This window comes from Otolemur garnettii, unplaced genomic scaffold, assembly GCF_000181295.1.
Source record: "Otolemur garnettii isolate 467f Iridium unplaced genomic scaffold, OtoGar3 scaffold00234, whole genome shotgun sequence".
Taxonomy (NCBI): Eukaryota; Metazoa; Chordata; class Mammalia; order Primates; family Galagidae; genus Otolemur; species Otolemur garnettii.
The window spans coordinates 396,413-409,728 of record NW_003852629.1 but is presented as its reverse complement, the minus strand read 5'-3'; the positions used below and the strand labels follow the sequence as shown (position 1 = coordinate 409,728).

At 42.8% G+C, this 13,316-nt stretch overlaps 1 protein-coding gene and 1 pseudogene across 1 annotated transcript in view; one reads left to right on the top strand and one right to left on the bottom strand.

Moving 5' to 3' along the window:
* The window catches only part of RAB2A (RAB2A, member RAS oncogene family), a 116,595-nt gene extending 106,543 nt beyond the window's left edge, over nt 1-10,052 (bottom strand). Inside the window, exon 1 of the mRNA XM_003802167.3 lies at nt 9,659-10,052. Coding sequence (XP_003802215.1) covers nt 9,659-9,704 — 46 coding nt within the window. The 5' untranslated portion in view covers nt 9,705-10,052. The remainder of the gene's footprint in view (nt 1-9,658) is intronic.
* The window catches only part of LOC100955416, a 69,627-nt pseudogene continuing 66,013 nt past the window's right edge, over nt 9,703-13,316 (top strand).

Sequence of the window (13,316 nt, the reverse complement as noted above, 5' to 3'; positions counted from 1 at the left end):
AAGTATATGCATGCATACACTTTTTAAAAATAATAAATACTATTATTAAAGTAAATGAGCAAGGCTGTCTCCCTGCACTGGTTAGTGCTAAATACAGTATCCATTTCAAAGTGCACACAACTTCCTATCATATACTTCAGGTACTACTGCCTCTTCTGATTTCATTTTACTGTTTCTACCATTTGCTCCTTAGCCCTCTACAGCAAGCAGAATAATGCCCTCCTAATGCCCAGAACCTGTGAATATCTTACCTTACCTGGCAAAGAAGACTTTGCAGTTGTGATTAAGATTAGACTTTGAGATGGGAAGATCATCATGGATTAGCCAGTTGAACCTAATCTAATCACAGGAGTCTTTAAAAGCAAAGGACCTTTCGTGCAGAGGCAAAGGATGACCCAAGAAGGATCAAAAACATGGGACAGGAGAAGGTCATGACTCACTGTTGCTGGCTGTAAAGATGGAGGAAGAATGGCAGAGACCAAAATGTGGGTATGTGTATGAGTTCCAGAAGCTGTGATAAAACTTCAGATGACAGCCAGCAAAAAAAAAAAAAACAACAAAAAACTATATTCTGTCAACAACCTAAATGAGCCAGCACTCTCCAGAAGGGAAGCAACCTTGCTCAAACTATGGTTTTAGCCCAGTGAGACACATCAGACTACTAAACTGTAAGATAAATTCATCTTGTTTGAACTGCTACATTTCTTATGGTAGTTTATTAGGGTAGTAATAGAAAATTAACATACCTTTATTCTCTCATTTAATAAGAAAACTGAAAATGATACAAAAGCATTTAAGCTGCCCTCAAATTCTTTGTGTTTTGTTGTTGTTTTTGTATTGTAGTTTCTTTTTTTTTGAGACAGAGTCTCACTTTGTTGCCTTCAGTAGAGCTGTGGCATCATAGCTCACAGCAACCTCAACTCTTGGGCTCAAGCTATTCTCTTGCCTCAGCCTCCCAAGTACCTGGGACTATAGGTACCCACCATCATGCCTGGCTATTTTTTAGAGACAGGACCTTGCACTTGCTCACGCTGGTCTCGAACCTGTGAGCTCAGGCAATGCACCTGCCTTGGCCTCCCAGGGAGCTAGGATTACAGGCATGAGCCATTGCACCTGGCCTCAAATTCTTGGTGGCACCTGTGGCTCAGTGAGTAGGGCGCCAGCCCCATATACCGAGGGTGGCGGGTTCAAACCTAGCCCAAATAGCCAGGCGTTGTGGCAGGCTCCTGTAGTCCCAGCTACTCAGGAGGCTGAAACAAGAGAAGCGCCTAAGCCCAGGAGTTGGTGGTTGCTGTGAGCTGTGTAACACAATAGCACTCTACTGAGGGCAACGAAATGAGACTCTGTCTCCTAAAAAAAAAAAAAAACCTTCTTTATGAAATAAGGAGGACAAACCGGTCAGTGCATATAGTCTGCCCAACAGACCCTACCTAGCACACATTCATCATTTACAGGAATTAACTGACTCTGTGTAGTACCGTCCTGCCTTCAAGGAGTTGGCCACAGCTTGCAGTCACCAATATTCATTTTCTCCTTTTCTTTCTCACATTTGGCCAGAAACACAGTAAACTGTCAGCTATACCTGAAAATGAGAACATTTTGAAGAGAGAACTGGGAGAAAACCTAAGGCTACATCATAGCTATGAAAAGCAAAGCCTCAGAAGAGATGAAAAAAGGAAGGGCAAAGAGCCGTTGGAACCAGATGGCTGGAGATCTTTGCCCCCCCACTTACTAAAATTATTTGCCCCAAATGACACAGCTCAGTTTCTTCATCTGTAAAATGGTAATCTCCTATATCTGCTGAAGGATTAAAAGATAGTAACCCTTTTATACTGTGTAGGAATTATTAAAACTATGGAAGATTCCTCATGAGAATCTACCATACAGACTTAGTGCCAAAAGGTAATGTGATGGGGAACTCCCAAAAAACAGAATTTTTTTTTTTTTTTTTTTTTGAGACAGGATCTCACTCTATCATTCAGGCTGGAGTGCAATGGCATGACTGTAACTCACAAATAGTAGAAAATTTGATAACAGAAAAAAATCAATTTTGGAAATATAAGCAAAAAAGACCCATGACTGACCAGGAGAGGAATGTTACAGTACTGCTGTTACAAACAATACTTCTTAAAAATACAGATGTTCAGGACTTCCTATAGAGCTACTAAAATAGCATCTCCAAGGATGAGACTCAAGTAGTTTGAGTTAAGAAACACCGAAGGGTGACTACCTGTGTGTGACAGCAGAAGGAATTCAGCTTTTTGTTTTTTGCCAGACACTCTTTACTTACAAGTGAAGAATAACAGCTAAAATGCAGAGTATATTAAAACTTGCAAATAAACAAGGCTAATGAAATAAAATGGGAAATTTCACAAAGAAAACAAAAAGTAAGGGAACAAGGGAGGGCCACATATGGCTACAGGTTTTATAGCAGAGGACACAGCCTCAGGGGCTGAGCAGGAGCAGAGAATAAACAGAGTAAGCACAGTGGGGCCAGAAAGAGAGGGAAAAACAGCTGAGCTGGCAAAACTAGGTCTGCCCAAATAAAACAGCAAAATGACTGGCTACTGCTAGAGGAGGTAAGCTGGAGAGCTAAAGCAGGGAGGGGTACAGTTGGGGGAGATAAATAAGAAAAGTAATTTCATGCTGGTGCAGGAATAGAGGGGGACAAAAAGGTCAAGTGCACCAGGAAGGGGGATGGGCATTCTTTTTTTTGCAGTTTTTGGCCAGGGCTGGGTTTGAACCCACCACCTCCGGCATATGGGATCAGTGCCTTACTCCTTTGAGCCACAGGCACTGCCCCAAGATGGGTTTTCTTTGAGAAAGGAGGGGGTTTACCAGGGGCGATGATGAGAGGGAAGAAGGAATGAGAACGTCAGAGCCAACATTCTCTGTGGTTCAATATCAAGTCTCAGGAAAATACAAGTATTAGGGGAAGGAAGTAGCAAATAAATTGGATTAAGTACAGGGAACAGGAAAGACCTAGTCAAAAATCATGAAAGACTAACTACCAATAACAATATGTAAAACAAATTTAAATATAACAAAAGCCTATCATCTAAATTCTTGAGAACATTAAAAAATATGTCTCAGATATGTTTCAATTCTCCTTTGATAAACAAAATAGGTAAATACATCTAAAGACAGGCTTAAGTGATACAACTATGATGGGAAGATTAATATGTAAGTCAGGCTAGTGGAAACCTGGTTAACCAGGATATTGTCCCTTAGTATGTATGAATGTTTATTATTATTATTTTTTTTTGAGACAGAGCCTCAAGCTATCCCACTAAGTAGAGTGATGTAGCAATCACAGCTCACAGCAACCTCCAACTCCTGGGCTCAAGGGATTCTCCTGTCTCCTGGCTCCTGGTTGCAGCCGTCATTGTTTAGTGGTCCAGGCTGGATTCGAATCTGCCAGCTCAGGTATATGTGGCTGGCGCCTTAGCTGCTTGAGCCATGGGCGCTGAGCTGAGTGTTTATTATTTTTTAAAACTACTGAACTGTCCATATATATTACATGTCTTATTTTATGTTTTTTAAAAAATACAGATATTTTACATATTATGTATATATATAGAAAAAAATCCAGAAAACTATACACTTAACAATAAATATGAAATATGTATGTAAAAGCAGCTATTAAGCTTCAATAACAGAATTCTATCTCTGACCTTCTCAGTTTGTTTTTCCACTGTTTTCTGAAGATACTCTAACAAATCTGCTCATAAGCATGAGGTGGCTCATACCTATAATCCCAGCACTCTGGGAGGCCCAGGCAGGTGGATGGCTTGAGCTCAGGAGTTACAGACCAATCTGAGCAAAAGCAAGACCCCATCTCTCCTAAAAACAGAAAAACTGAGGCAAAAGGATAGCTTGACTCCAAGAGTTGGAGGTTGCTGTGAGCTATACCTAGAGCAACAGCTTGAAATTCTGCCTCAAAAAACACAAAAAACCAAAAAAACTCAATGATTAGTGTTTCTGGCCACAGGTTTTCCAACACTGAGCTCCCCCTCAAATCTAGTGAATCATAATATCTGGGGTTTGGGCCAATGAATCTTTGAACACACACCCTGGGTGGTTCACAAGAAACTTAACCTTGAGTCTCCCATAGAAAAAGGCAATCCTTTTGTAAAAACTCTTAAACTCTGAAGAACCTAATACTTTCAAAACTCCTCTAAGATTTTGCTCCTCCCTTCCCTCTGGCATTTTCAATCTCAAGTCTATTTTACAATACACATAAACAACTACACACCCATGTACATGGGCATACACCAGCTCACCAAGTCTAAACTTTTCATTCTTTCCTTCCATTTCACACTCTCTTCAATAAGACAGCCCACTATATGACTCTGCTTTTAACTTCCCAATATCTGTTTTCAAAAACAGCAATATTATTTATAATATTGCTTAAATTTTTGAGGAAGAAAATAATGCAGGAGGACTCTACAATGTAGAAAGACCCATTTCACCAATATCAACTCTTTTTTTGGCCGGAGGGGTGGGGTGGAGACAGAGTCTCACTTGTGTCACCCTTGGTAGAGTGCCGTAGCATCATAGCTCACAGCAACCTCCAACTCTTGGGCTCAAGCTATTCTCTTGTTTCAGCCTCCCAAGTAGATGGGACTACAGGCACCTGCCACAATGCCCAGCTATTTTTAGAGATTGGTCTCACTTTGGCTCAGGCTGGTCTCCAATTTGTGAGCTCAGGTAATCCACCCACCTCGGCCTTTCAGAGTGCTAGGTTTACAGGCGTTGAGCCACTGCGCACAGCCATCAATACCAACTCTTTCAACACAAGCACACAATTCTACTTACTCTCCTCCTCAGAAGTAATTGTTAAGTGTGCAGTTTTCTGGATTTTTTTCTATACATATACTTAATATATAAAATATCTGTATTTTTTAAAAAAACATAAAAGAAAGTATACCTAAAGGTCTCCCTTCACTCATCTCCCTATCCCAACACTGTGGCAAAGCACTAGTGCCTTTCTACCATTTCAACCAACAGTCCCCTTTATGGGATCTGCTTCCCCTCTATGACACTGTTCTGTCCAGGTTTCTCTTCCCCTTTGATTCTTCCTGCTAAGTCTTCTTTGCTAATAACTTTCCTAGTCTTCCCTACGGTGATTCTTTACCATCACAACCAAGTTTTCTTCAGTCAATATTCATTCAATGAATGATCATTAGCTACTTCATTCAAAGAAGATCACTCTGCCAGATTCCCATTTACCAGCACTTCTGCATGTAATCAAACACTCCAAAATCATTTTCATCAAATAAATGCTTGCATTTTTAGCATAAGTAATTTGACTTTTTAACTAATTCAAGCTTTATTGTAATCTGCAGGACCCTATGCCAAAGCCAAGAGGATAAATAAATGAACTATTTATTATTTATTTATTTATTTAGTTTTGGGGACAGAGCCTCACCTAGTTGCTGCCCTTGGGAGAGTGCTCTGGCATCACAGCTTACAGCAATCTCAAACTCTTGGGCTCAAACAATTCTCTTGCCTCAGCCTCCCAGCTAGGACTACAGGTGCCAGCCACAACATCCCGCTATTTTTAGAGAGGGGGGGTCTCACTCTTGCTCAGAATGGTCTCAAACTTGTGAGCTCAAGTAATCCACCCACCTCGGCTTAGGTGTGAGTCACTGTGCCTGGTCACATTAATTTCTTAATATGGTAAATATTTTCCCGTTATGAGAATTTTTCTTACCTACAAAACTTCATAATTTCTAAAGCTTAAATAAGAGCGCTTAGATAATAAGAACTCCATTTATATGTTATTAGCTACCAAATGTGAAACCCAGGTCACTCATTCCTAAGCTACAAACATGACTTCCAAATACAAACCACACATTCTCCCTTGCCCACCCTAGCAAATCCTTACTCATCGTTCTAATTTTAGCTCAGACATCACTTAGCACCTCCCCCAAGGGTCCATCCACTAAACTATTAAAAATCTCTAATAATGGACAGCCTACCTTTTCACCTAAGAGGAAATCAAAGGCCTTCCTAACAAAAAGATTATTTAAAATGCAAGTAGGAATAGGGAGGCAGGAGAGGGAAGAAAGGAGGGGACTAGTATAATCCAACAGGGAGTGGTGGGGGTTGTTGTCATCTTAAAAGAACGGAAAAATAGGAGTTGGCCCGGTGACAAAAGTTAACCTTTCCTTTTTTTTTTTTTTTTTTGAGGGAAGGGCATTTCAGATAGAGGAATACAACCAGGTTTGTGCCTCTTTGTGTCTGGGAGCAAGGAGGGCTAATGGTAAGCTGAAGCAAGAATTTCACTAGCAACAATTACTATGGGTTTATTATAATTTTTCTTTCCCTCTATGCTTGATAATTATCTGTTATGATACTGGGCAAGCCTTAGTAAAAACCACTTTCCACTTTATATCTAGATTTAAATGACACATTTTTCTAAATGATTTTTCAGAAATAATACACTACCAAGGAAAAGTTTTAATGCTACATTTTAACTGCATTTAACCTTACAGTAAGAAAATAGTTCAACAGTATCATGATTATGTAAAACAGTGGTTCTCAACCTTCTAATGCTGCAACCCTTTAATACAGTTCCTGTGGGTCGGGACAGACAACCACTGATGTAAAAGTTTCAAAAGTCTAGGTTGGGCTTGGTGGCTCCCGCCTGTAATTCTAACACTCTGGGAGGCTGAGACCAATGGACTGCTTAAACTCAAGAGTTCAAGACCAACTTGAGCAAGAGTAAAACCCAATTAGTGGGGCATTGTGACAAGTGCCTGGAGTTTCAGCTACTCTGGAGGCTGAGGCAAGAAGATGGCTCAAACCCAGGAGTTTGAGGTTGCTGTGAGCTATGAGGCCACCAAACTCTACCCAGGGCAACTGAGTGAGACTCTGTCTCAAAAAAAAAAAAAAGTTTCAAAATCTCTTCTATGAAAGAGAGAGACCAAGGTGAGATGGCTCACACCTGTAATCCTAACACTCTGGGAGGCCATGGTGGTGGATTTCTTGAGCTCAGGAGTTTGAGAGACCAGCCTGAGCAAAGTGAGACCCCTTCTCTACTAAAAACAGAAAAATTAGCTGGATGTTGTGGCCCACATTTGTAGCATCAGCTACTCTGAAGGCTGAGGCAAAAAGATTGCTTCAGTCCAGGAACTGGAGGTTGCTGTGAGCTATGATGCCATAGCACTCTACATATGCAGGGCGACAGAGACTGTCTCAAAAACAAAAAAAGAAAGAAAAAAAGAAAAAAGGGGGAATTCTGAAAAGGAAAAATGTGCACAGTTCCTTTTCCTTAGGAAATCAATGTACTTTCACATTTATTCTCACTTTATTTCACATACTACTGAGAGAAGGAAAGGCTAAGAATGTTTTACAGAAAAAAAATTAAGTAATTTCCTCATTCAAAGATGCATGCTTTTCACACCACAATTTTCTAAACAAGCAATATGAACCTCACACTACTGATATAATATCTTTTTTTGTGGGGAGAGCTGAACCGAGTGTATCTTACACGTATGGGTATACCTTGAATTAAGGAAATATTAGGTAAAGGATTTTGCATAAAGTCAAAAAACAGTGGCAGAACTGCACGAAAAAAATTTCTGTCAACATATTAATATGTACTAACAGGAATACAGAGGCCTATTTGACTTGTTCATTAACATATAGGCTACCTTTTACTAGGCTCTTAGTGAAACACAGAGTCATACAAAACACCTTTTCTGCTTTCAAGAAGTTCATAATCAAATACAGATGCCTACACAAGTATGTATAAAACAAGAGAGTCTGGATTAATATCAGAAGAATGACACAAAGTGAGGAACATAAATCCAGACAGAAAAGGAGTCGTCACTTTCAGCCAGAATACCAGAAAAATTCTGACTCTGAAGGCATTATGGAAGATTCAGCTAAGACTTTGAAGGACTTACAGAATTACCACCACAGGATGAGACTGCAGCAGAAAGCACTCTAAGCACAGAGAGTAGCAGGGCCCAAGAAAACCCACAGCAATCGGCCACTGGTCCTCAGTGGCAGAAGCACAGTGGGGAATAGTGGGAAAAACAGACTTGAGTGAAAGTCAAAATAAAAACTGTGAGGGAGCAGAGGAGTAGTGTAATTTAGGACAATTACGCTAACAATACACCATACTGACCCAACGAAAGCAGTGAGACTAGTGTCAAGTATTCAGTGCCTGAACTATGTCTTAAAAGCAGTGAAGGCAAGAAAGGAGTATCTTCCTTTGGAACTGCATGGGGGATGTTTTTGGAGGAGGGCAAATTCGAAGAGAATGGAGCACCATCTTGTTATTATCTGTTGTCCTGCTACTCCTTGCATGATACATTTCTCTCCAATCTCATTTTTACAACCTAAATCCAATTTTGCCAGAAGGTGTGAGAACCCGCCTTCCTTTTACCAAATATACCACAGCATTTTCTAAAGTTTACAAATTTGCTACCAAACATTTGCAAAACACTGCTTTACCAGAATTTTAGATATAAAACCATCCACTTTCCATACACATTCGCACACCAAAAACTTTTTTCTGAAAACCCATGTTTAAAGCAGAAAGTATTTCTTCTAGGCAGCATCAACATGCTTCTTTAGTTACCTATAGAACCTGCTACATCATTAGTGCAATCACAACCTGCTGCTTACATTTCCAAAGTTGTGCAAAACGTCCCAAGTTGTGCAAGAGTCACCAGTGAAATGAGACTCTGGTATATTAATAGTTGTAAAACCTGAACTAGTCTTACGTTTATTATTAGATTCAAAGTAATGCCAAAATTACAGGTATTAAAAATATTTTACAATGGCTTTCTTTACTTTTCTGAGAAATATACTAAAACGTTATTTAAGTTGGAATAACCAAATTTATTTCCACTTCAAATGGGCATGAGATCACCTGAAAATTAGCAGTTGTGACACTGGACTCATTGACATATCTAAAAACAAACAGCGTCCTCAACATACATGCGTATGCACACACCCAGGGCACTGAATGGCCTTGCATTACTATCAAATAATCCCAGTTTACACGTGGCAATAGTCCACAGAACTCTTTCATGCTTTAATAACCCCGAAAAGAATTCTCCAGCTATCCAACGGAGAGATGTGACTTATTTTGACTCGGGATGGTGTTAAAAACATTTTTTAAAAAAGATTTCCTTCTCTTCCCAGCTGGCTGTCCCACATCAGAAAGCCCCTTGCTCAGATCTTGGCAGACGCGTGCAAGACGGGGGATTGGTCAGGAAAACCAAGACCCCGGTGCTGTCACCTTCTGCTCTTCTCGTCCTCCCTCCCTCCCTCGGGGGCCGCGAAGACACCCAAGGTGAGGAGCCCTGCAATGGGGTGCAACCGCCTGAGTCGGGCTCTGACGGTCCTGGACTGTCCCTCCTATCGCACACTTCCAAGATCGGGCGTCGCAAACGGCTGCCGCGGCCCTCGATTGCAAGGCTGACCGGTCGGGGGCCGCCCGTGGACTGGGCCTGGCCAGGCCGCGGCCGCTCGCAGTGCCCACGTCACCAGCTCCAGCACTGCGGAAATGGAGCGGCGCGGCCGGGAGGGAGGCGCCGGGCGGAGTCCGCGTCCGCGCCTCTGCCAGACGCCGTCCACCCCGCAGCCCGGGCCCAGAGGCCGCTGACACCCGCCCGGCAGCGCCGGAGGTCCTCACCTGTGTCGCCAATGATGATGTACTTGAAGAGATAGGCGTACGCCATGGCCGCGGCCGCTCAGTGCCAGGGCACACGGCTCCTCCTCCGGCTACTGCTCCTCCTCCGCGCCCCTCACCCCCGCGCTGCTCAGCCTCGAAACGCCAGGCCCCGCCCGCCGCCGCCACCGCCGCCGTCAGCTGCCGGGAGTGAGGGGCCGAGAGGATGCCGGACAAACTGACAACCGCGGAGTCGAGAGACACAGCGCCCGTCCGAGCCCAGCCGAACAATAACAGCCGCCGCTGCGCCTCCGCCCGGCCTCCGCGCCGACCCGGAAGTGCTGCTGCCGTCGGCGCCGCCGGAGGAAAGGGGAGGAGCCCCGCACGCCGGCCGCGCCCCGCCGGCCGGAGCCCCGCCCAGCCCCGGCAGAGCCCCGCCCCGCGCCGAGCCGGCCGCGCCCAGTCCACCCAGTGAGTCCAGAGCTGAGCGAGGCCGGGCGCTGACGTTCCGGCACGTTTGAGCCGGCGAGCCGGGCGGCCGGCAGACGCTGGGGGAGGGGAGGGGCGGGTTCGGTCCCGTAGTCTCCGCGCTCGCGGGTCGGGAGGTCTTCCGCCCTGCGGTGAGGACTGCGTTCGGTGCAAGGCCCTGCTCCTGGGTGCGTGAAAAGGTCTTTGAAAATGCAGAGCCACCGGGGGCTGGGGTGAGAGCGATGGTATTTCTGTGTTTGGCGACGGGATCTCTCGATAGTGACAATGGCAGTATTTGTAAACTGGAAACATCAGGTCTGTAAAGTAAATCATGTTATGCCCCTACGATGGAAGACTAAACTGCTCTTAATTAAAAAATAAAAAATGATGCCTGACATAAGCTAAGGGAAAAAATCAATTTTGTGTAAAAATATGTATTTAAATTAAATATTATTTACATGTTATATATTATACAATTATGCATGCTCCATAATATTACATAAATTGCTCACGTATATTTACATATAAATTATATCTTATAATTTTTTGTACCATATGTATAAGACTGGAACACACTTAAATACCCATATGTGCATAGACAATCTGAAAGGAAACACTACTGATATGGGGGGAGGAAGGGTTTGGGATGGGACTTTACTTTTCCCTGATTTTTTTTTCTTTTGAGGGGGTACAGTTTGAATTGTTTGCAGTGTTCATCAATTAACCAATTAAAAAATATTGTTGGCCAGGCTTGGTGGCTCAAGCCTGTAATCCCAGCACTCTGGGAGCATTGCTTGAGCTTAGGAGTTTGAGGGCAGGTGAGCGAGAGAGAGACTCCTGTCTCTGTTAAAAGAAAAATTAGCAAGGTGTTATGGTGGGCACCTGTGGATCCTGCTGCTTGGTAGGTTGAGGCAAAAGGATCACTCAAGCCCAGTAGTTTGAGGTTGCTGTCAGCTATAATGCCAGGGTATTCTACAGAGGGCAACAGACTGAGACTTTTGTCTCAAAAAAAAAAAAAATTGTTAAAGGAAAAAAGTTGCTATTTTATTCACTAGACTAATGTTTATTGAATACCTTATATGTTTCATGCTAGACATGGCAACTACAGGCAGATCCTGTTGTAAAGGAGCACAGGTTTTGGAAGAGGAATTAGTGTCAGAAAAGATTGAAGATGTCTGTACCAGGAAAACATGAGAGCTTGCCAAAATAACAACAGTTTGGGGAAGAGAACCAAAGTTATTTATCATTATTATTATTATTTTTTAAGACAGAGTCTCACTATGTCACTGTTGGCATAAGGAAGGAGAGGTCCCTGCCCAAAGCTGCCAGGTTCCAGAGGCTGTTTTTTCCCTCCCACCTGAATGCCTTCGCCCAAGTGGTTCCTGAGTGATAGAGAAGAAACTCAAGTCCTTACTGTCAGGTGTATGGCTTTTACCAACACAGCTCCAGAAGGACAACTTTATCAGTATCTTACACAAGAGGCCAGCACCTGGAGGAGTCAGTAGTAATTCCCATGGTGTGAGAGAAGGTTCATTGGTGGGGAAGTATCTTGTGCCAGTTTGTGCAGGGCCTTGTGTGCCATAGCAGTATCCATGCAGAAATTCAACCAGTAGACACAAGGGAAATGGTTAAGGCAAAGAAGGTCAGAATGGGGTATGTAACCAAAATCATAGAAATGGGTAGAAAGCTATAGAGGCAATGCTGTATAAAGAAGAGAACTTAGGAAACCTGGCTTCTGGTTTTGACTCCACCTTAAGGTGACCAGATTTTAACATTGGTAAAGCGGGACACCATTGACGGGGGTGGGGGGGCCTGACAACAATGCAAACTTTGATAAGCAGTTCTCAATAATCAGTTCTCAGCAGTTATTTGTTATTATTAAAGTTTAACATTATAAAATTAACAAAAATAATATCAAACTCATATCCTGGTGAAATAGCCACATGGCAGCCAAAAACCGTATATTCTCTTCCTGTTCTCCTGCCGTTCCCTAGCTTGTCGTGCATTCTTTCCAAAAATTGGGACTTTTTTAAAACGCCACGGGACATGGGACAAATTGTTAAAAATCAGGACTGTCCCGCCAAAAGTAGGATGACTGGTCACCTTACTCTACCTCTAACTGATTGGGGGAATGTGACAAATCATTTGGCCTTCAGGGCTTCTGTGTACTCCTGTATAAAGTAAAGGAGTTAAGTGGTTTTTTTGTTTGTTTGTTTGTTTGTTTGTTTTTGCATAGCTCACAGCAACCTCAAACTCCTGGGTTCAAGCAATTCTCTTGCCTCAGCCATCCAAATAGCTGGGACTATGGGTGCCTGCCAAAACTGCCTGGCTAAGTTTTCTATTTTTAGTAAAGATGGGGGTCTCACTCTCCCTCAGGCTGGTTTCTAACTCCTGAGCTCAAGCAATCCATCTACCTTGGCCTTCTAGAGTGCTAGGATTATACATGTGAGCTGCACCAGCCTGGAGTTAAGTGTTTCTTAAAAGGGCTAGTCCAAGCGTGAAGTCCTTCATTTTTTGTCTAGCCAATCTCCAGATATAAAGCAACCTGCAAAGAAGGGAGTAATCTTCTCATAAAACCACCAGAGCCACAGGCATCAAGTGCATGTTGTTCTCGCACAGAACTGAAATGCTTTGCTTACTTGTGCACAGGAGGTGTCATGGTCAGTTACTGCATGCCAGTATAATGTAATGAGAAGATCAAGGGCTGGATTCTCAAGGCCTTCTCTGAACCTCAGTTTCCTTATCTGGAAAATGTAGATAATAACTGCCTCTCAAAGTCAGTTTAGGATCAAGTAAGATAATAGATATGAAAATATTTTGTAAGTTATAGAAAAAATATGCACAACACATATATTTTATATATATGTATGTGTATATGCTGCATAATTTTTAGAAATTACTTTGTGGGAGTAAAGGCTGAATCCCTATATAAATTCAAGTGTGTTTTTTAGAGTCTCACTTTGTTGCCCACAGTAGAGTGTCGTGGTGTCACAGCTCACAGCAACCTCAAACTCTTGGGCTTAAGTGATTCTCTTGCCTCAGCCTTCCAAGTTGCTGGGACTATAGGCATCCATGGCAACACCCAGCTATTTTTTTGTTGTAGTTGTCATTGTTTAGCAGGCCCAGGCTAGATTCAGACTCTCCAGCTCTGGTGTATGTGACCAGTGCCCTAAACACTGAGCTATGAGTGCTGAGCCTAAATTAAAAAAAAAAA